Source organism: Mauremys mutica, chromosome 3, assembly GCF_020497125.1.
Source record: "Mauremys mutica isolate MM-2020 ecotype Southern chromosome 3, ASM2049712v1, whole genome shotgun sequence".
NCBI classification, from domain to species: Eukaryota; Metazoa; Chordata; order Testudines; family Geoemydidae; genus Mauremys; species Mauremys mutica.
Genome location: NC_059074.1, coordinates 99,930,374 through 99,955,075, shown reverse-complemented (window position 1 = coordinate 99,955,075; position 24,702 = coordinate 99,930,374). Strand labels below are relative to the sequence as shown.

At 42.5% G+C, this 24,702-nt stretch overlaps 1 protein-coding gene across 5 annotated transcripts in view; it reads right to left on the bottom strand.

Annotated features, from left to right (window-relative positions):
- AKAP7 (A-kinase anchoring protein 7) overlaps positions 1-24,702 on the bottom strand; it is a 175,379-nt gene that overhangs the window by 127,986 nt on the left and 22,691 nt on the right. For all 5 annotated transcript variants that reach the window (XM_045009908.1, XM_045009906.1, XM_045009907.1 and 2 more), the window contains exon 5: positions 17,435-17,595. In XM_045009908.1, the coding sequence (XP_044865843.1) occupies positions 17,435-17,595 (161 nt within the window). The remainder of the gene's footprint in view (positions 1-17,434; positions 17,596-24,702) is intronic.

Sequence of the window (24,702 nt, the reverse complement as noted above, 5' to 3'; positions counted from 1 at the left end):
TATAGCCATAATCTGATGGGCACAGAAGTCCATGCTAAAACATCTATTTGTAAGGTCAGAATTTAGGAGGGTAGAAAATGATAAATAATCTGGAAAGTTTCCAAGAAAAAAGCAAACATCAAAACTGTATTCTTTCTATGTTCCTACCCAGGCTCGCTCACTCTTACATCACATACAAATAATTATCTTGGTAGGTGCCTGGCTTTCAGAGAGATCCACAATGCAGAGAAATTCTACTTGGGTGTGTGGTTTTTTTGTTTTTTGTTTGTTAAATACACAGTAAAATAGTCTGCTTTTCATGAACATTATTCATCCTTGGATACAGTCATATTAACTAATGCAGTGGTTCTCAATTAGGGGTCCGGCCCCCCCTGGGGGGCCGTGAGCAGGTTTCAGGGGGGCCGCCAAGCAGGGCCAGAGTTAGACTTGCTGGGACCCAGGGCAGAAAGTTGAAGCCTCACTATGTGGGGCTGAAGCCCAGGGCTCCCAGCCCTGCCACCTGGGGCTGAAGCCTGAACAACTTAGCTTTGTGGGGACACCTGTGTTGTGGGGCCCTGGGCAATTGCCCTGCTTGCTACACCCTAATGCTGGTCCTGGCTTTTATATGCAGAAAAACAGTTGTGGCACTGGCAGGCAATGGAGTTTTTATAGCATGTTGGGGGGGCCCTCGGAGAAAATAAAGGTTGAGAACCTCTGAACTAAAGAATGCTTGCTCTATTCATGGAATATAGGCTCCCTCCAGTGGTCAGAACACTACCTGTTAACACCAATGAGTCTCATCCAAAGTCTGTGAAGCCTACAGGTCTGTATGTTTATTGTTTCAGTGGTACTAGTGATGATTTAATGAGATTAAAATTCATTACGTTGCACCAAATAGTGCATAACCTTTTCTACAATATATTTAGTATTTCATCAAAACATGTACTTGTAGAAGAGATAAAACATGCAGTAACATTGCAGATACTGCCAATGATGTAACAGATCCTTATAATCAATTCATTTAGGATGCCTGTAATAACCAAAAGACTGATTCTGATCTCACTTACATTGGTTTTAACACTTGCTGGACTCACTCCTGATTTATGCTGGTAAAAGTGAGTTGAGAGTCAGACACTGAGTCTTAAAAAATCCAAGTCTACCTTCCTTGAATACAACTGTTATAGTAGTCTATGTGACTTAACCAATCATGACAGTTTCACTTCCATTAATAGACTACAAGTAGCACATTTTAAAGGCATCTGGTCTTTAGGAACCAGTCGTGCCAGAGACTGAGGACACTCACCCCCTTATACAGTCAAGCCTTAAATGTCAACTAGAGTGACTCAAAAGTAAATTCTCAATAGCTACTTTGTGTTTAGCTCAGGAATTCTAAAATGACCAAATAAAACTACAAAGAATAAAATTTTCTTACCCTCCTGTCATCACATTTTAGGCATAATTACCCTGTGGTTCTTGGTAGATAATTATATGGTGCTAAATGTGTTCCAATAGTTTGTTGTGGAATAATAAAAAAATCAACTGACTCAAACAGAAAATCTATATTAGGCCTGCTTTTTTCTGAATTTTTGCCTCTAGGTCACTTGGATTTAGAAGCTTGCTGCCAGACATATGCTTACTGTTATAATGCTGTAGCAAATTCATATGTTGTTGATACCATATAAAATATTTCCATTACATTCATGGGATTGAATGGGGTCTGCCTGGGTGACAAATTCGAGTTTAATAATTTCCTAAAACTTGTCACCATGGAACACTAATGATAAACTGACAACATCAGAATGTAGCAGAAATCATGTAAAATCATACCCCTCATAACCTTAACTAAGTAACCCTAAAAACAAACAGCTACAGTATTTCAACAATCCTGGTCAGGAATTCTGCACTCAATAAATATATTTGATGTACACAGGATTATTATGCTATGTGTTGATAATGTACATGCCACAAATCAAGACACAAAAATAAAAAAGCCCCCATCTACAATAGCTTACACTATTTTCTCTTGCTCGTCTACATTTACAATCATGTGTTTGGGCTATTGTCAATAGAGCACAAGCACAAGGTGTAAGTTTAGACATGCAACCCGCTTAGTGTTAGTGTACTGTAGGAAATTCACTTAATGGCACATTTGTTCTCATAGGTTTCTTTACATTTGATAGATTTATGGTTTCTGGCAGTACCTACAATGTGCTAGGTTATGTACAAACACAATTAGGTGCCAAAATAAATCTTAATTACAGAAAGCATAAAACAATAGAGGGGGTTTACAGGCATTTCTGGCTGCCAAAAATAACTGCTGTTATAAGCAGCAACAAGAACCTAAAAAACAACACTGAAACCACTTGAGCTCTGACATGTTACATGTGATACCCAGAGCAACAGAGATATGAGGGAATATATTCAGCAACAGAGACATCAAGATGATAGAAACCAATACTAATTTCATACATTCACTACAAGTGTGCAGTCAGGGGAAAGCATATACTCTTGTCTCATGCTACTGGCAGCGAACATCAGTCAATAGGCAATTTGCATATGTAAGTTCTACATCAAGCCCATTCTCAGTTTACATCACATCATTCTGTCTTGTTCATGGGTTCCTCATGAGTTTCCAAGAGGATAATGTTGAAGACAACAGCCATCCTCAAGCCCTGCTTCCCTCTAAACCTGCTCCTCCCCACTCCCTCATGCATGGAACAGGATCTCCCCAGAGCATCAATGTAGACGCTACTACAAAGGTTGGGGAAAGTATTCTCCTTCTTCCTTGTCCTCATCCTAGATCCAGATCTCTCTCACTTACAGAAGCAGACGTCATGACTTGGGAAGAAAATATGTAAATTGAAAAGAGTTTTTGGATTTTTCTTTTAAGTCTCAGATATAGTCTCCTTTTCAACACTCCTGGAAGTTACTGATTTCTGAAAATAGAAAAAAGCAGTGTAATGCAATCTAGCAATGTATGTTTGTTTTCACATCCTTCTCATCGTTTTATTCCTTGTATGGGAAAGGGATAAAAAACGAGGCACTGTTATTTGAAACAGATTCTTAGATTTTAATGGCAGAGGTGACTATTGTGATTCTCTAGTCCTTCCTACTGCATAACATAGGCAGTAGAATTTCACCAAGTGATGCCTGTAATTTATGACTGAGCAACAGTTTATCTTTAAGATATCAATTCTTGATTTAAAGATTTCAAGTGATGGAGAATCCACCACACCGCTAGGCAAGTTATTCCAATTGTTAATTATCCTCATTGTAAAAAAAAATGCATCTTATTTCTAATCTGAATTGGTCTAGCTTCTGCTTCCAGGCATTAGATAGTTTTATGCCTTGTCTACTAGATTAAAAATGTCAGAAATAAGAGCATAATGGCCATACTGGGTCAGACCAAAGGTTCATGTAGCCCTGTATCTGTCTACCGACAGTGGCCAATGCCAGGTGCCCCAGAGGGAGTGAACCTAACAGGCAATGATCAAGTGATCTTTCTCCTGCTGTCCATCTCCACCCTCTAACAAATGGAGGCTAGGGACACCATTCCTTACCCATCCTGAATAATAGCCATTAATGGACTTAACCACCATGAATTTATGTAGCTCTCTTTTAAACCCGGTTATAGTCCTAGCCTTCACAACCTCCTCAGGCAAGGAGTTCCACAGGTTGACTGTGTGCTGTGTGAAGAAGAACTTCTTTTTATTTGTTTTTAAACCTGCTGCCCATTAATTTCATTTGGTGGCCCCTAGTTCTTATATTATGGGAACAAGTAAATAACTTGTTCCCATAATAACACCACTCATGATTTTATATACCTCTATCATACCCGCCCCGTCTCCTCTTTTCCAAGCTGAAAAGTTCTAGCCTCTTTAATCTCTCCTCATATGGAACCCGCTCCAAATCCCTAATCATTTTAGTTGCCCTTCTCTGAACCTTTTTTAATGCCAGTATTTCTTTTTTGAGATGAGGAGACCACATCTGTACACAGTATTCAAGATTTGGGCATACCATGGATCTACATAGGGGCAATAAGATATTCTCCGTCTTATTCTCTATCCCTTTTTGAATGATTCCTAACATCCTGTTTGCTTTTTTGACTGCTGCTGCACACTGCGTGGACATCTTCAGAGAACTAGCCACAATGACTCCAAGATCTCTTTCATGATTAGTTGTAGCTAAATTAGCCCCCATCATATTGTATGTATAGTTGGGGTTATTTTTTCCAATGTGCATTACTTTACATTTATCCACATTAAATTTCATTTGCCATTTTGTTGCCCAATCACTTAGTTTTGGGAGATCTTTTTGAAGTTCTTCACAGTCCGCTTTGAGCTTAACTATCTTGTATCATCTGCAAACTTTGCCACCTCACTGTTTACCCCTTTCTCCAGATCATTTATGAATAAGTTGAATAGGATTGGTCCTAGGACTGACCCTTGGGGAACACCACTAGTTACCCCTCTCCCTTCTGAGAATTTACCATTTATTCCTACCCTTTGTTCCCTGTCTTTTAACCAGTTCTCAATCCATGAAAGGATTTTCTCTCTTATCCCATGACAACTTAATTTATGTAGGAGCCTTTGGTGAGGGATCTTGTCAAAGGCTTTCTGGAAATCTAAGTACACTATGTCCACTGGATCCCCCTTGTCCACATGTTTGTTGACCCCTTCAAAGAACTCTAATAGATTAGTAAGACATGATTTCCCTTTACAGAAACCATGCTGACTTTTGCCCAACAATTTATGTTCTTCTATGTGTCTGACAATTTTATTCTTTACTATTATTTCAACTAATTTGCCCAGTACTGACATTAGACTTGCCGGTCTGTAATTGCCGGGATCACCTCTAGAGCCCTTTTTAAATATTGGCGTTACATTAGCTATCTTCCAGTCATTGGGTACAGAAGCCGATTTAAAGGACAGGTTACAAACCATAGTTAATAGTTCTGCAATTTCACATTTGAGTTCTTTCAGAACTCTTGGGTGAATGCCATCTGGTCCCAGTGACTTGTTACTGTTAAGTTTATCAATTAATTCCAAAACCTCTTCTAACACTTTGAGCATATGGGACACATACAAAAATCTGCCTAATTTTTTCTCACCCATGCCAACATTCAAAAGATTGCATTTTGAGATGCCAAGGAAACAGATACTTATTTAAAAAGTAAGAAACCTAATTTTTGACACACACAAATAACTGACAATATACTGAAGATCCATTCTCACAACTTCTTGACCAAACAAAAAGTGGGATTGAGTTTGTTTTCACAGAGTATGGTATACTTGTGATAAAAGAATAATGGCATAACTACTGTAGCAAATAGGATTGGAAGGGACCTCAGGATGTCATGTAGTCCAGTCCCATGCACTCATCGCAGGACTAAGTATTATCTAGACCATCCCTGACTGGTGTTTGTCTAAACTGCTCTTAAAAATCTCCAGTGATGGAGATTCCACAACTGCCACAGGCAATTTAGTCCAGTGCTTAACCACCCTGACAGGAAGTTTTACCTAATGTACAACTTAAACCTCCATTGCTGCAATTTCTGCCCATTTCTTTTTGTCCTATCCTCAGAGGTTAAGAACAATTTTTCTCCCTCCTCCTTTTAACAACCTTTTATATACTTGAAAACTACCATGTCCCCTCTCAATCTTTTCTTCTCCAAACTAAACAAACCTAATTTTTTCAATCTTCCCTCATAGATCATGTTTTCTAGACCTTTAATAATTTTTGTTGTTCTTCTCTGGACTTTCTCCAATTTGTCCACATCTTTCTTGAAATGTGGCGCCCAGAACTAGACGCAATACTCCAGTTGAGACCTAATCAGCACAGAGTAGAGTGGAAGAATTACTTCTTGTCTTGCTTACAATACATCCCAGAATGATGTTTGCTTTTTTTGCAATAGTGTAACACTGCTGACTCATATTTAGATTGTCACACACTATGACCCCCAGATCCTTTTCTGCCGTATTCCTTCCTAGCAGTCATTTCCCATTTTGTAAGTGTGCAACTGATTGTTCCTTCCTAAGTGGAGTACTTTCCATTTATTCTTATTGAATTTAATTCTGTTTACTTCAGACCATTTCTCCAGCTTATCCAGATCATTTTGAATTTTAATCTTATCCTCCAAAGCATTTGCAACCCTTCCCAACTTGGTATCTTTAGCAGACTTTCTAAATGTACTCTCTATGCCAGTATCTAAATAGTTGAAGATACTGAAGAGAACTAGATCCAGAACTGATCCCTGTGGGACCCCACTTGATATGCCCTTTCAACTTGACTGTGAACCACTGATAACGACTTTCTGGGAATTTAAGAGATACTGTACTTTGATTCCAGGAATCTGAGGCAACTAAGTTATAAATGTCAGATGCCTGACAGTTAAAGATTTCAGAATACTCTATCAAAGTCACACAAGTCAGACAATTTAAGTTTTCTGCCATTTTCCTCAGGTGTCCAGCTCCCCAAGTTGTTTCAGAATTAATTCCAAATTAATGCAAATATTACTGCAGAAGTCTGGAGATTGAAATATAGGCCCAAGTCTAAGGAATGACCTAAGCAGGCTGCAACTGCAAACATTGAAAAGATGAAGAGTGATCTCCTCAGTTCTCTTATATAGATAGCAGTTTTCATCAGCAGATCTCAAAGCACTTTACAAAGGAGGTCTCCATTATCCCCATTTTACAGATGGTGAAACTGAGGCACAGAGTGGTGAGCTGCCCAAGAATACCCAGCTTTGTTATTCTCTTACCCCTCACACCTTGATGTAGAGGTTTTAATGATACATTGATCTATGAGTTTGTTTACTGTGAATGAATGTCTTACTGAAGACAAAGGGTCAAAGTCTGATCATATCTTATGCCAATCTTAGAATCTGGACAACTAATCTGAAATCATTTAGAAAATTACTCACAAGTGCTCTCACTTACTTTCTTACAGTTTTATAGATGGTGGCTTTCAATGTCCAAGCTACTTTAGCTAGGGATTATTTTGAAGATCTGAATCATTTACTCTGAAGTTTTCAAACTCAGACTTATTCTGGTCTGTAGCATATCTGATTTCTCTGGTTACAGAGAAGACCAAAGCTGAAATATTTCACCCTCCAACATTCCATTACATCTCACTAACCAAGTCCAACAACTAGGTATTCACTCTTGCTCAAACGTACTGTGTCCATCCAGGCTTGGATAAAGCAAACAGTACTATTATATTTTAATAGTATATATTATATTATACTTAAAACAAAACACACAAGTCTGGCAAAAAAACAACCACCACCCCAAATAGTTAGGTCAAAAACAGCCAACATTCATTCTCTTACATGGGAGACCTAGAAAAGAGCAATCAGCTTACGAATGATCTTACCATAGCTTTCTAAAATTCTCTCTGTATAATATATAATCATCTTGTAAATGTCCAATGAGATTTTGGGACGTGACAGTGGGGAAGCAGAGTTACCATAGGACTAAAAGGCCATAAAGTACTTGAAATAATAATGCTAGAAACCACTGAAATCACTTTGGATTTGAAAGCACTATTCCACTTCCAGCAGGCTGGATTTTAAAAATACACCTCTACCCCGATATAACGTGACCTGATGTAACACGAATTCGGATATAACGTGGTAAAGCAGCACTCTGGAGGGATGGAGCTGCGCACTCCGGTGGATCAAAGCAAGTTCAGTATAACGTGGTTTCACCTATAACGCAGTAAGATTTTTTGGCTCCCGGGGACTGCGATATATCGGGGTAGAGGTGTACTTCTAATTCAGGAGCGGCTTCAAATAATAAAACTGTACCCAGCAGCAGTGTACTTTATTGTAGACTGCCGAATGAGTTTCCTACCTCTGCTTGTTTGTCATTCCATCTTTTATAAGGTACAGACTAATAAACCCTAAAATCAAAAGGTGCTTGGGAAACTGAACTGATACATGAGATACTGGAGAAAGCATAGAAAAACTGAACAAGCCTTTATTAACATATGCTGTTGGGATGTACCGGAGACAATATGATGGCTGTGGTCTCTGCTACTGTGAAAAATGTCCTATATGGGTTATGCCCATATTTAAAAATGGTGTGACCTCACATTCCTCAGAGCACAAAGGATCATTCATCAGTACTGAAAGTCTCTTTAAGGGGACCTTTCCAAGGAATAGTTGAAATTGCTGGCATAGCTTAAAAGGACAATGACAAACTAGAGACATTTATTGTGCTCTGAGATATTTTTATTAAATACTTATGAACGTACTTTAAGCCCAGATTTTAGAGCGATGCAATGATGTGTCTTCTCTGTTTTGTTTTGATCCAGGCACCATCTGCCGCTTTTCTGGAGAGCAGAACTTAGTTGATATTACACTTATTTTTGATCTATACTCATACTAACTGATCTTCAAGAACTATATTTTATGACAGGTTTGATCTGATGTGCCAAAGCCAATAGCTGTTACAAAGAAGTGGGTTGTGGGTCCATAGTTAAAACAGAGTTGAGTTTTGTACTTAAAGCATGGATTCGACCTCTCTGTGATTTATTAAGAATACGGGTCCTCCCCAGAATTACAGAGTCCAGAGTGAATTTTCTGAGATTTTTACAAGTAAAAACTTTTGTTTGAACTAAAATTCACTTGAGAAAGTTAGCACTTTGTGTTAAACTTTCCCCCCAAAATGATCCCAATATCAGAATAAAAGACTTTTCAAAATGTTCATATAGTTAAGATTCATTAAATCTTATGCACAAACTACATTTGAAAAAATCAGGTTATATTGAAGCTAACAATTAACAATTGGCATATTTGCTATATTTAATTAATTGTTATGATTATACAAATGGAGCTAGGTTGAAGTTGAGGTCACTCTCAAGGGAAGCCATTTTGACATTAGAGAAAACACAACCCTTCCTCTACAGCTAATCTGCATACAACAATTCTGTTAGTTGAAATGAGCCAGTGACATGAGAGAAACTGGACTCACGTGTCAAAAGTTCTCAGTAGCAAATCACTTGGCCCCATCTGTTACTGCTGCAGGTTGCATGGTCACATGTGAGCTTGGGCATCCAGTGCTTGAAAGGCTCCCCATGGTACTGCTGCCTTTGCTACAATATGCACTGAGGTTGCAATACAAGGGAAGTCCTTACAGCACAGATCTCTTCTTCACGTAGTACCGTTCTCTCTAATGTGGTTCCTTTCCCCAAAAACAGTCCTCTCCCCACCACCTCCTACCGAGGCCTAAAGACATTTCTGCTTCCTTCTCTTCCCCCCAAATCCCCACTCTCTTCTCCTGACCCCTCAAAGGTTAACCGTACATAGCAGCAATTTAGGATATAATACACTGCTGTAATTCTCCCCAAAACAAGCATTGCAAACCCAGAAAATACAAAAAATTAAGGTTAAATGTTAAAAAGTATATGGAAATACAAATTAAGATGTCCAAACAACCTTAACTCTGTAGTGAAATCATGAGGAAAATTTTCAAAAAAAATCTAATGTCTTTCAAAATCAGTTTAATTTAACTTGGGTTCAGAGAAGGGCAATTAAAATGATCAGGGGTTTGGAACAGGTCCGATATGAGGAGAGATTAAAGAGGTTAGGACTTTTCAGCTTGGAAAAGAGGAGACTCGGGGGTGGGGTATGATAGAGGTATATAAAATCATGAGTGATATCGAGAAAGTAAATAAAGAAAAGTTATTTACTTGTTCCCATAATATAAGAACTAGGGGCCACCAAATGAAATTAATGGGCAGCAGGTTAAAAACAAATAAAAGGAAGTTCTTCTTCATACAGCGCACAGTCATCTTGTGGAACTCCTTGCCTGAGGAGGTTGTGAAGGCTAGGACTATAACAGGGAGAACTGGATATAAAAGAGAACTGGATAAATTCATGGAGGTTAAGTCCATTAATGGCTATTATCCAGGATGCGTAAGGAATGGTGTCCCTAGCCTCTGTTTGTCAGAGGGTGGAGATGGACAGCAGGAGAGAGATCACTTGATCATTACCCATTAGGTTCACTCCCTCTGGGGCACCTGCCATTGGCCACTGTCGGTAGATAGGATACTGGGCTACATGGACCTTTGGTCTGACCCAGTACGGCCATTCTTATGTTCTTATGGGATCATGAACACTAAAATACAGCAATAGCAATTGTACAGTTATTGCATGGTATCACTATACTTCAAGGATGTGGTCACCAGTGATGGGATTTGTGGCCAGAATGGTTTTATTTCTTTTTGTTTTGGAGTAAATGATGTGTTTTATATATATATAATAGATATTTAGAGCTTTCAATAAGCATTTAAAAATGTGTATGAATATCTAAATTAAATAATTTGAAAAGAGAATGCATAGTTATAGTTTCAGTAGGGCTTTTTCCATAATCAGACATAATAAGTTGCTAACATGGTCTGCTAAATGATCTTAAGATACATTATAGATAGGCTTAAAAAAAAAAATGAGCCACAAGATAAATTTATTTATTTATTTTTTATTTCTTTCAGGCCTTTCTATTCTAAAATACATAGGAGTTAGATTTAGAAAAAGAAAAATAGTAGTGATATTTACACTCCAATCTTTTGGATTTCATGATGAACCCACAACTGCCCTGAAAATCATGCTGCTGCTAACATAAAATAATGCTGACACCTATACGTGACACTTCTTCCAAGTAATTATTAAAATTCATTATTTTTTAAATATAAAAAGTATGTGCCTAGAACACTTTGCAGCAGGAACACAATCAACATTTATGTTTGCCATGTCTGTTTTTATTTAAACTCAAATTCTGAGCACAGCACTCAGTCTGAAAAGCCAGACTAGGGGCTTGGCTACACTTACAAGTTGCAGCGCTGGGAGTTACAGCGCTGGTCATGCAGCTGTGTAGGGCCAGCGCTGGAGTGTGGCCACACTGACAGCTACCAGCGCTGCAGTGTGGCCACACTTGCAGCACTTTCCAGCGCTGTATTGAGAGGTGCATTGTGGGCAGCTATCCCACAGAGCACCTCGTCCCGTTTTGGCGCTGAGTATTGTGGGAAGGGGAAGGAAGTGTGTGGGTCATTCCGCTTCCTGTTCCAACGCCCCGTGGTGCATCGCTTCACATCCCAGCATTCAGTCTTTCTGGCAACGTTTGGCGCCATTGTGAGTGTCTTTCTGCTCTGTGTGTGAATCGCGATTTCTGTGGGAAATGGAGCCCGAGCTGCTGAGGACTGTGCTGATGAGTGTCGCTAGCACAACACGTTTGGCAGTCGAGCTATTCCTTCAGCTCCAAAGTGACAGTGAGGAGTCTGATGATGATATCGATATCGATTCTCCTGCCGCGTGTGACACTAAAGTGCTTGTGGCATTCACGGAAATGCTCAGCACCGTTGAACGCCGCTTTTGGGCTCGGGAAACAAGCACTGAGTGGTGGGATCACATCGTCATGGAAGTCTGGGATGACGAGCAGTGGCTGCAGAACTTTCGTATGAGAAAAGCCACTTTCATGGGACTGTGTGCTGAGCTTGCCCCCACTCTGCGGCGCAAGGACACAAGATTGAGAGCTGTCCTGACGGTGGAAAAGCGGGTGGCTATTGCAATCTGGAAGCTGGCAACTCCAGACAGCTACCGGTCGGTCGGGAACCAGTTTGGAGTGGGAAAGTCGACCGTTGGAATCGTTTTGATGCAAGTTTGCAAGGCAATTAATCGCATCCTGCTAAGAAAGACCGTGACTCTGGGGAGCGTGCAGGACATTGTGGATGGCTTTGCACAAATGGGTTTCCCTAACTGTGGAGGGGCGATAGATGGGACGCATATTCCTATTCTGCCCCCCCCCACCTGGCATCAGAGTACGTTAATCATAAGGGGTATTTCTCTATGGTTCTCCAGGCGCTTGTGGATCACCGCGGGCGTTTCATTGACATTTACACAGGCTGGCCTGGAAAGGTGCATGATGCACGCATCTTTCGGAACAGTGGCCTGTTCAGGAAGATGCAGGCAGGGTCTTTTTTCCCAGACAGGAAGATCACAGTAGGGGACGTCGAAATGCCCATTGTGATCCTTGGAGACCCCGCGTACCGTTACTGCCTTGGCTCATGAAACCCTATACAGGGAAGCTTGACAGGAGCAAGGACCGGTTCAACTACAGGCTGAGCCGGTGCAGAATGACTGTGGAGTGTGCTTTTGGCCGTTTAAAAGCTCGCTGGAGATGTCTCTATGGGAAGCTAGACTTGGGGGAAAGCAGCATCCCCGCGGTTATATGCGCTTGCTGTACCCTCCATAATATTTGTGAAGGGAAGGGTGAAACATTCAGTCAGGCATGGACCACCGAGGTTCAAGTCCTGGAGGCTGAATATGCACAGCCAGAGAGCAGGGCTACTAGAGAGGCCCAGCACAGGGCTACAAGGATTAGGGATGCCTTGAGGGAAGAATTTGAGGCTGAAAGCCAACAGTAATGTTTGCTGCCTTGCATGGGAGTGAATTGCACTGTTTACACTGTTATTCTATTATCCCTAATAATAATATGATTTGCAGTGCCTCTTTCTTTACTGGGCTAAGGTATCTTTCACTATCTGCTATAATAAAGACTGTTTTCAAAGCCAAGAATTGTTTTATTGAAAAGAAAAAAACTTCCTTGACAGACAGACAGACACACAACATTTCATGAAAACAAGAGGGCAGGGGTGTGGGTTGGTGAACTGTACAGTCACAAGTTTGCATATGTCCTGTCTGGAGTGCTGTTTAACAAATCCTGCACTTCAGGGTGCATATACTGCATGGTGATGGGGGTTGAGTGCAGAGGGTAAGGGTGGTGGTAGGTATCAGGGCTGGTTGGTGAACGTACAGGTGTTGGAGGCAGCTGGTGGTGGTAAGAACCTGAATGCTGGGGAAAGGCGGTTTGAGCTGACATTGGGGCACAAGGCAAAAAGCTTTGGGACGGGGGGGGTGGGGGAGTAGCACGGTAGTGCTCTGCCTGCATGGCTACGATAGCCTGGAGAGAGTCCGCTTGGCGCGACAGGATGTCTAGCAGCTGGTTTGTGCATTTCCTCTTTGCCACAGCGTTTCTACGCCAATGTCTCTGGCGGATCATGCTTTCCTTCTCTCTCCACTCCTTCAATTCCTTTCTCTCTGTAGCAGAGTGATGAAGAACAGTTTTCAGCATGTCCTCTTTGCTCTTTCGGGGATTTTTTCTCAAATTTTGAAGCCTCTGTGCAGTGGAACATCTGCTCAGTCCAGTAGTCAAGGTCACTGTAGAAACCCAGAAATGACAACATTTAACAGGGGCAGCATTGTATCCACTATCTCCAGACATGAATTGTTACACTGAGGGAGTTCTCACTTTAGCATTCTTTTACCACACGCATAACACGACAGAAGCCACGAAATGGTGAGTGAGGGGTGCTTATAGAGGGAGAAGTGGGGCTTGATTGATAGAGGGGAGCTGGTTGCTTCGGGTAATCTGGAGTGATAGAGGGGTTGAGTGAAGATGCAGCTGCAGGGGTGATCTTCACTATCTCCCTATCTCTTCACTAAAGAGTCTCCCAACATTTTTCACAGGAGTTAATCCTGGAAGATGTCTCGCTGCTGCGAGTCACTAGGGAACAGCGGGAGGCTCTTTTACAGCAATGTGGATTCCGCCCGGGACCCTACGCAGCTTGCCTGTGTTCAGAAATGGTCCCCCCCCCACTCGCAGCACAGTGGCGCGGACGCGTCAGCGTGACTGGGACAAGGAACACAGTGGCTCTGCCTATAAACCTGCGCAGGCATATTGCCCACGCTCTGGCTGAAACTTTTGCTGAGATAACTGAAGCAGATTACCGCGACGTGATAGACCACATCAACGGGCTATTCTAGTCTGGCATGCATGCAGCCATAACCCCCCTTCCTCTCCAGAAACATTTCCACCCAGAAAATAAAAGCCGCTTACCGTTAACCCGCTCCTCTGCTTGTCCTTCTGCAACTGCTGGCTGCTGCGATTGGGTACTTTCCTCCTGGCTTGAGAAGAGCTCCTGGCTGCATGCCCACTCTGGGGTGTCTTCCTCCATCCCAGTAGCTTCACTCGCGGTTTCCTCCCCTCCCCCCGCCGCCGCCTCCTCCTCTGCCTCCGCCTCCTCCTCCTGTCCCCCAGCCTGCTCAGAAGTGTCCATCATTATCCTAGGATTGGCAGTGGGGTCACCCCCAAGTATCTCGTCCATCTCCCTGTAAAAACGGCAGGTCGTGGGGGCAGCTCCGGATCGGCGATTCCCCTCACGGGCTTTGTAATAGGCACTCCGCAGCTCTTTAACTTTCACCCTGCATTGTAGTGCGTCCCGATCATGGCCCCTATCCAGCATGGCCCTTGATATCTGCTCAAAGATATCGTAATTCCTACGGCCGGAGCGCAGCTGTGCCTGCACAGATTCCTCCCCCCAAACACTGATGAGGTCCATCAGCTCGCCATTGCTCCATGCTGGGGCTCATTTGCCACGTGGAGGCATGGTCACCTGGAAAGATTAACTGATTGCACTCCACACCTGGCTGCAGCAAACAGGAAGGAGATTTTTAAAATTCCCGGGGCATTTAAAGGGCGGGTCACCTGAGGCAAGAGCAGTAGAGTGCAAACTGATGAGCAGAGTGGCTGAACAGGAATTCTGGGATACCTCCTTATTCCCTGGAGGACAATTAAAGCGCTGGTGAGTGTCCACACCTGCTGAGCAGCGCTGGATCACCAGCGCTGCACTCCTTATACCCCTGCCGGGATGGGTTTTCAGCCAGCGCTGCAACCAGGGAGTTGCAGCGCTGGTTGTGCCCTGCAAGTGTGGACGGGGTGTAATTGCAGCGCTGGAAAGCCTCCACCAGCGCTGCAACTTGTAAGTGTAGCCAAGCCCTAGGTGCTGAACAGATACATGGGGGGGGGGGGGGGAGAAGAATGCTCACTCTACAATCTGCAGCATGTCTCCAAAGCTCCTCCATAGAGGCTACCTTCAGCCCAAACTCTGAAGCAACTATGTGGGACTGTGACAAGGTGTATGTGATGAAGGTAATGGACTGTACTGGGCTCAAGCAGCCCTACCACCCCTGCAAGGCATGTCAGGCCTGGAGGGAAGATGTAAAAGGGAGAAGCCCAGCTCAGCTGATGTCAGACCTAGGAGAAGAGCAGAGCCCTTGGATGGAGGTGTGGTGTTGGCTGCCTGGAAACAAAGACCAAAAGCTGTGATAGTTCAGGGGGTGCCCCGGGAGACCAATACAGTGACAGGGACTTTTACACCCCACGCCCACTTCGTGAGGCAGATTGTCAGGTCCCACCCCTCTCCTGGTCTGCCCATGTCCCACTGGCTAGGGAACTTTCACACCCATGGGAAGAGGGTCTGCATTTGACCTTCTATTTGTTTTTGTTGTTTGTTTCTAATCCAGTGGGATTAATTATGGATGATATACCCTCAATTACAGCAAGGGTAGGGTATAAGTATTTGATGAAATGGAGAACTGGGCTATAGACAACAAAATGAAATTCAACAAAGACAAATGTAAGGTGCTACAGAGAATAAAAAACAAATGCACAAATACAGAAGGGGGAAACTGTCTTGGCAGCAGCACTGCTGAGAAGGATCTAGGAGTTGTGGTGGATCACAATCTCAACATGAGTTAACAATGTGATGCTGTTACAAAAAAAAGCAAACAAAATTTTAGATTGCATTAACAGAGGCATAGCATGCAAATCACAGGAGGTGATAGTACTGCTCTATTTGGTGCTGGTTAGGCTCAGCTGGTCACCAATGTATAGAAAGGATGTAGAGAAACTGGAAAGGGTCCAGAGTTGAGTGACAAAGATGATCAAAGGTATGGAATGCAAGTCGTATGAGAAAAGGCTGAAGGAACTGGGTATGTTTAGTTTGGAAAAGAGGTGATTAAGGGGGGACATAATAGCGGTCTTCAAGTATTTGAAAGGCTGTCATAAAAATAATGAATAAAAGTTCTTTCTTGCCACAGAGAGCAGGACAAGAGGCCGTGGGTTCAAACTACAGCACAGCAGATTTAGATTAAATCTCAGGAAAAACTTCCTAACAGTAGTAACAGAATCACAATGGAACAGACTGCTTAGAGTGGTCGTGGAAGCTCCTTCACTGGAAGTTTTCAAAAGGAGGCTGGATAGCGATCTGTCTTGAATGGTTTAGACACAATAAAGCCTGCATCTGAGAAGAGAGTTAGACTAGATGACCCTTGTGACCCCTTCTAATTGTATGGTTCTATGACCCAGGGTGAGAGAAGGAATATTATTGCCTTTTCAACCTTCTCAGGGTGCTTCATGAGGTTTCAGGTATGAGCATGGGGAATGAGGTGAATCAAGGAGGAAGCCATGGAGAAGCACTGTTTCAACACACCCAACCCATGAAACTTGTAAGGAAGTTAATCCTGACTCAATCAACGTTAATTTACCTATCTTTCTCCTCCATGATGTAGTTAACTTCCTTTAGGAGGGTGGTTCTAGGGCAGATAGTAAACATGGATTTTGGGATGAACAGTGCAAAGATGGGCCACGAACCATTGCAGAAGGTGTCCATGGAGCTCAAAAAATCCATGAATTTTGTGGTCTGAAATGCCAGCCCTCCCAACAGAAGAATGTGTAAGCTCCAATTGTAATTACAGTAACTCCTCACTTAACGTTGTAGTTATGTTCCTGAAAAATGTGACTTTAAGTGAAATGATGTTAAGTGAATCCAGTTTCCCCATAAGAATTAATGTAAATGGGGGTGGGGTAGGTTCCAGGGCAGCTTCCCCTACTCTGCAAGCACCAGCGGCAGGGGGCTCAACAAGGGCCGGCTCCAGCATTTTTGCCGCTCCAAGCGACCAAAAAAAAAAAAAAAAAGATCAACGGCCGCAGCTCTACCACTGCCGCTTCATATTTTTCGGTGGCAATTTGGCGGCAGGTCCTTCCCTCTGAGACGGACTGAGGGACCCACTGCCAAAGAGCCGGACATGCTGCCCCTTTCTGTTGGCTACCCCAGGCACCTGCTTGCTGGGCTGGTGCCTGGAACCCTGGGCTCAACCCTCAGCCTGCCCACCCTACTCCTTCCCCCAAGCCCCAATCCTTGACCTGCCTTGTCTTCCCCCCCCCACCACTTCCTCCTCCTTTACTTCGCACACTGCATCCTGGCTTCTCCCCCACTCCCTCCTGCCTCCAAAACGCCGCAAGCCAGCTGACTGCCACAGGCAGGAGGCAGGGGGAGGAGAGGGAAGGCGCTGATCCGTGGGGTCTGCCAGCGGGCAGGAGGCGCAGGGAGGCTGCCAGCTGTGGAGAAAGCAGGCAGCCAAACAACGTAAGAGTGGAGCATTGCACAACTTTAAATGAGTATGTTCCCTAATTGATCAGCAACGTAACAACGTTAAGCGGGACAACTTTATGTGAGGAGTTACTGTACTACCCATTTAGTGGATAACGTAGTCCTATATTAGCAAGAGCTTAGAAGAGCATTCTGAGCACTTTGTAATGATATTAACAAGTTTTACCTGATATCTCCGTAAGTGCGGCTGTATGGTCACTCGCTGCAAACTTCACAAATACAACTTCATTTCTAAAATCATCAATTCCTTGAAATGATAAATCCAAATGTTTTCCTTGTAGGAGTTCTTCTACTGCATCTTTGCTTTCTAAAAGAGCACCAACTGCTCTGTGAAGGGAAGAAAAATAAGATAATAGGAATAAATACACTGGCAGCACGCGGCCCAGGACTCCTGGGGGACATGATGACAGGTGTAATACCACAAAATACTATTTAACTCATTTTTTAAAACAGACTAGCTTTCAAATAGATGTATTTTTAACTCCTGTGCATCACATCTAATAAGAATTGCTTACTGTATATATGCAGCTCTGCATTTTCAAACATTATAAGTTTGTTCTTTTAAAATGAGTATTTTTCAAATATACACTGCTCATTTAAGTACTACAGTATGACCATGCTAAATCTGAAATTACAAAGGCCAGTCATTTTTTAGGTACCCCACACAAAAGATTGAGGTCCCCTGCCAGATTGCTGTTGCGGGGGGGGGGAGGGGAATATTTTTGTTCACTCTTTCAAGAGCTATTTTGCTCAAACTTTCCAGAAATCTTCAGTGTACTGGCCAAATTCCAACTTTACTACTTAACATTCTGCTTCCCTAATTTGTCCTGAAATTTCAACTAAATATGGCATTTTACTTCACCTCCTATCCTAAACTATTGCATACCGTTACTGTGTTCTGTTAAAAAGATGCTGCGTTTCACTCCAGTGGTACTTCATTGGTGCTTCAAAGGATCCTTTGTAAATCATTGTAATCAGTTTACAAAGCACTTTGGGATAGGAAGTACTATTACTTTCCTTACTTTATCTTGTTGATAACAGGAGATAAGTGGCATGCAGGTATAAGAATAAATGTATGCTTTAGTTGAGAAACAAGATGTTAGCATTTTAATAACCATTTTTAATAGACATTTTTGTACATGTGAAATAGTTGTACTTGTCTTGAAATGACCTTCAGATTCAAGGAGGTAGAGAGATTAACAAGTACATTTTTAGTGACATAAGGGCTATAAGACATACAACTCAGTGATGGAAGTTGTATGTAGTATTCCCCACCTACTGCAATGAATTTTTTCCTTAGCTATTGTCAATGAAATAACCTTTTACTTCACTGATGGGATGTTGACTTTATAGTCACTAGGTGGCAGTAATTATCTGCAAAATAGATATATTCTTAGGCTATGTCTATATTGCACACCACCGGTGGCACTGCGTAGGGTGTACACGTAGCTACACCCCCCCAGTAAAAAGCAGGCTGTGTCCATGAAGCAGTGTGTAGCTACACACATCAGTGAAAGGCCCTGGCAGTGGGGAGGCAGCAAGAAAAAGTTCTAGCAGCTCCACAGTCTACCCCTGTCAGAGCTTTTTCCCACAGCTGGAGTCTTTCACTGTGGTAGAGAGAGCCTTTGGCAACTCCCTGTGGCAGGGAAAGGCTCCAGTAGTGGCAAGCTGACAGATCCTTTCCCCGCTGCCTCTGCCCTGCCAAAACCTTTCCCTGCTGCTGGAGTGTTTCCTTTTGGAGGGGAAAGTCTTCAGCAATTCCCAGCGGTAGAGAAACACTCCAGCAGCAAGTCACAACACTGCTAAAAAGTATCAGTGTAGAAAGGGGAGGTATTGCTTGGATGTATGAAGAGCCGCATAGGGTATATATACCTCTACCCCAATATAACATGACCCAATATAACACGAATTCGGATAAAACGTGGTAAAGCAGCGCTTGCGGGGGGGAGGGGGCGAGGCTGCACGCTCCGGCGGATCAAAGCAAGTTCAACATAATGTGGTTTGACCTACAACGCGGTAAGATTTTTTTGGCTCCTGAGGACAGTGTTATATGGGGGTAGAGGTGTACCTTAAGGATTCATGCATGTCTTTACTCATCTAAGCAGTCCCTCACTGTCTACGTTGCTGTTTATACACATGCTAGGGAGGCATGCAGTGTATGTACTCTATACGCTTATATAAGGAGTCTGCAGTGTAGATGTACCCTTAGAGGCACTGGTAGAATCTACATCATTTATTTTGATCTATCTTTAGTATTTGGTCTAGATTAGTCATGCCCTGAGTGCAGGGGACTGGACTAGATGCTATCTCGAGGTCCCTTCCAGCCCTATGATTCTTTTTATAAGCAAGCTATCACCATGGCAACTAAGAACATTCGTATCCTATCAGGTATAGTAGGTTATTTCATTCATTATGCCCACACATACAAAGGTGTGTGTATATTCTTACCTACAAAGGTGTGTGTATATTCTTATAATCATATCTGAACAGCACTCCCCTCTACTTTTCCAATGTCTCTATGGTACTGGGGGCTTGGGTGAGAATTAGATGGTTGACTGAAACCTAGTTCAAGTAAAAAGTGATGTTGGCTGAATTAGGAACACATCTAGAGGTAACAGCAGATGTGATATATTCTTTTCATTAGGGTATCCTTGTCAATTTTTAAAATGAAGTTTGCAACCTTCACCATATGAATAAAACCTGTAAGTTTCTGGATGCCCAGATAGGATCAGTGGACAAACGTACTTTTACTCATCTGTGCTTGACAAAGGGGTCTGACTGTTCCTTATGCACGTACACCTCCCCAGTCATTTAGGCCTTTTCTACCACCAGGCTTCTACGTGGAGCTATACATGAAGACATCTCACAGATTTCAGCAAGTGCAGATTCAGCTGCCTTTCTTTGCAGGATATTACAAATGAAGCATGTAAAATGGATTTTAGGAGCTGTCCATGTTTTTTCTGAATTCATAGAATCATGGAATGTCAGGGTTGGAAGGAACTCAGGCGGTCATCTAGTCCAACCCACTGCTCAAAGCAGGACCAATCCCCAGACAGATTTTTGCCCCAGATCCCTAAATGGCCCCCTCAAGGATTGAATTTATAACCCTGGGTTTAGTAGGCCAATGCTCAAACCACTGAGCTATCTCTCCCCCCCCAATTATGTAATCTAAACATTATGACATTTAAGTATGGATCTCAACTCTTTTCTAAATTGTTAATTTAAAAGTCTCTGAGAAAAACAAAGTTAATATAAGCAAAGTAAAATTGGAATCCTTTCAGCTGTTCGTATATGTGTGCTGAGGGGGTCAGATATGGCGTATATCTGTTTCTCTTTCTTTCTCTGTTCAATGCTTTTATTTTTAAAAGTTACCAGTTGTTTGCTGTAACATTAAGATGTGAGAGCAACTTAGGGCCAAGATGTACCCTGCTGAAACCAAACTTGTTAAAAGTTATTTAGCACTTTGTCTCTTTCTGTAAATCTAGTGGTGTTCTGTACTAGAAATTAGTGAAGTATATAAAAGCAAAGAAAGCACAGTTCAACTTTTCACTCTTTAATCTTTTGAAATAATCGATTTGAACACATGCAGGAAAGAACTAAAATTCTTCATTCTCTACTGTAAGCAATCTAGAGCATTATTTTTATTAAATGCCCACATCCCCCAATCACGATCAAGCTCCCATTGTATAGGACCTATATAACTATGTAAAAAATATACATTCTTTGTCCAAAGAGACTACAGTGCAATTAGACAAAGTAAACTGAAAAAGACAGTTAACATGTGAGCAACAGTCAAAGGTACTTCAGTTACATTTTTAATTGTGGTTTCCTCAAGCCATATTCCCATCCTAGCCACATATTTTTTTCTCCCTCTGTACAGACACCTCAACCAATATGCTCCCCTATTGTTGAACCAACATGCCCGTCTTTCACCCCAGCCATCTCACAGAAACTTTTATTTTGCTTTTAATGCCTCCTATTATATTGTATTACTTTCAGCTTTTGTTTTATTTTAATGCCAGTTATCTCCTTTTTCTCTGCATCTCTCTCTTCCAGGATCAATCTCTAATTAGCAGTCAACCCCGTATTGCCCCCACTTCTTGAACTTTCACAGTTTAGATCAATTAACAATTCTGCTGACATCAGCAGGATGTGAAATCATCTGGAGTCATTGAGAGCATACTTCCATTACACCACAGCAGCTGCCCTAAGGCAGCAATGGCCTCCTTGGGCCATTGCCCAGGGCAGGAGGAAGCCCATGTGCTCCTGCTCTTGTATTTCAGGGGACAAAGGATTTGGGGGGGATGAGAGGGTGTCCAACAGATTGATAGTGGCCCGTTCTCCCTGCTGTTCTTTCCTGCTGGCTACCTCTGTATCTCTCCCATCAGGGCCTTTTGCGTAAGGCTATGTTTATGTCATGGAGGTCATGGAAGTTACAGAATACATAACTTCCAGAGACCTCCATGAAATTCTCTTCTTCAGCCCCAGGGGCTGTGGGACTCTGGAGCTGGCAGCCAGCAGGGCCGTGGCAGGGTTCTGTTGACAGCAGTGCCGGGGCCCCTTGCAAGGTTCCAGCAACAGGTGACAGACTCCTGAGGGGGCCCTCCTCACGGTTCCAACGATGGCCGAGAGCCTTGCATGGGATGGGGACACCTCAGGTGAGCAGCTGGGGGTGTCCCGTTTTCTCTTTGGTAAATATAGTCACTCTGCAGCTTCTAGCTGCCGCGGGCGGAGGGGGAACCCCACAGCTCTCAGCCACCACGGTGTCAGGGGATACCAGGAGCCGCAGCAGCAAAAGTCACAGACAGGTCACGGCTTCCGTGAATTTCTGTTTATTGCCTGTGACCTGTCCATGACTTTACTAAAAATAACCATGACAAAATCTTAGCCTTACTTATGCGCCATCTCTTGGGGTAGAAGCTGGCAGGTTCCTGCTCATGTGTTCCGGGGAAGGATGAGGGCACAGAGCCCAAGGGGTTCTGATGTCCCAAATGTATGAGAGTGGAAAGGGGGAAACAAGCACAGTAGATAATTTAGAGAGTCCAATATCTCATTTTTGTTATTGCAACTTAATACAATAAAGCCCAAATACTTTCAGTACATTTAATATTTTTCTCTTATTGAGAGAATCATGCTCTTGGCTACCAAAATGTTTCCGTTGACACTCAAAACATGAAGTACCCATGAAAAGGCTGTTTAATCCCTTACTAGAGACAAAATGCTAAATATGCCCTAAATTACAACTTGGAATTGTAACTATAAAATAATTTTAGGAACGTTTAATACAATTAGAATCTTTGGCTCCAGATGACATCATAATAATGTACTAGTTTATTATCATACACACCTGGTATTTCATAACAACATTAAGACACCCCAAGTAGTGCTTTGTAGCAATGATTGCACTATTCAGAGAAAATCATATATCATTGAATTTTGTGCCTTCTAACAATGCCAACAAAAACACTGTCTGTTGTGTCTTTATTGCTTAAACAGAACTTTTTTTAGGGAGATGAACATGTAAAGCATTCCTCCCACAGAATTAAATAAGGATTTGATTCATTTGCTCTTAATGCATCTTGATTTATTTGCAGTGACCTTGGTCAAACTCAAGATAATTTGGAGTAAAACTTGAGAACCACTTGACAATTGAAATAAAAAGACCAGAAAAAACAAGCACATTCACATGCAATTGTAATGTAGTAACGTTAAGGCTAATGCAAAAATTGACTAAAGCAAGGAAACAAACAGCTAACATTTATTAACTGCAATTGCCAAACAAAAAATATAGTTAAATGTAAATGAAGGTTACTAAATTGTGCACCACTCATAAAAACAGCTTTGAAAAATGTTATACTGACAAACTTAGCACACAGTAAAGTTTGGAAATTCGCAGTTAATTCTGTCAATGAATTCTTATTACTTTATAGTTAATTTGTAAATTTAGTAAAGTCAAACAATCTTTAAAAGAGAACCTTAACCTTAGTTTTCTATCATACTACACTGTAGTACTATGGATATGGAAGTGGTGGCTAGCACATCCCTCGGCCTGCGCAGCTTACTGCAGCCCCATTGGCCTGGAGTGGCGAACCACAGCCAGTGGGATCCGCAATCGGCCGAATCTGCAGACGCGGCAGGTAAACAAACTGGCCCGGCCCGCCGGGGTGCTTACCCTGGCGGGCCGCGGGCCAAAGGTTGCTGATCCCTGGTCTAATGTGTAATATTCATCTGCCTCTACTCTTGGAAAGGTTTGCTCACCCTTCTTCAAGGATGCATGCAATTTAAGGGGACTGTTGGATCCCCACCTGTTCCTGAAATCCCAGGAGGGCTATTCATCAGTATTTGGCAAAATAAATGAAACTATTTTTCTTGTATCATAGAACATCAGGGGTGGAAGGGAACTAGTCCAACGCCCTGCTCAAAGCAGGTCCAATTCCCAACTAAATCATCCCAGCCAGGGATTTGTCAAGCCTGACCTTAAAAACCTCTAAGGAAGGAGATTCCACCACCTCCCTAGGTAACCCATTCCAGTGCTTCACCACCCTCCTAGTGAAAAAGTTTTTCCTAATATCCAACCTAAACCTCCCCCACTGTAACTTGAGACCATTACTCCTTGTTCTGTCATCTGCTACCACTGAGAACAGTCTAGATCCATCCTCTTTGGAACCCCCTTTCAGGTAGTTGAAAGCAGTTATCAAATCCCCACTCATTCTTTTCTTCTGCGGACTAAACAATCCCAGTTCCCTCAGCCTTTCCTCATAAGTCATGTGCTCCAGCCCCCTAATCATTTTTGTTGCCCTCTGCTGGACTCTTTCCAGTTTTTCCACACGTGGACTATGTCACAGTTCCCAAAGCCTTTGTGACTTCTAGATTGAAACTGTAATGTGCAACTACATTGGACTCCCACCAGAGATAATTCAGAGCTCATCTGTTGCAGAATGCAGCCCAAGTGCTTAATGAGACTGGCTACTTCACAGACTAAACTGGCTTTGTATTTGCTTCCAAGTATAATTCAAGGTGTTGATACTGATCTTTAAAGCTCTATATATAGCTACCTGAAACTGTGACTTCACCTCTCTCCTCATGCTCTATTGAGGCAGCTAAAATCAACTAACTACATAAGTTGGTTGACCTAGAGGAAAAACAAAAAGCAGCTGTCAGCCAGCAGAGGGGAGCTACTACCTATGCTAACTCACAGCAGAAAGAGAGATGAAAAACCAGGCCTAAGGAGGAGCTGCAGAACTGGACCTGGATGGATAACTCTGCCTAAATAAAGGATTGCAAGGTGGTGAGAGAACTGAAACTCTTTCATCTCCCACAGGGCCCACTGCACACTTTAGTTTCAACTCAGAATTAAAGGGTTAAGCATACACCAAAGTATGTTATTCTGAACATTCCCAAGTGTAGGTATATGATCAGTCTCAGGAAATTTAG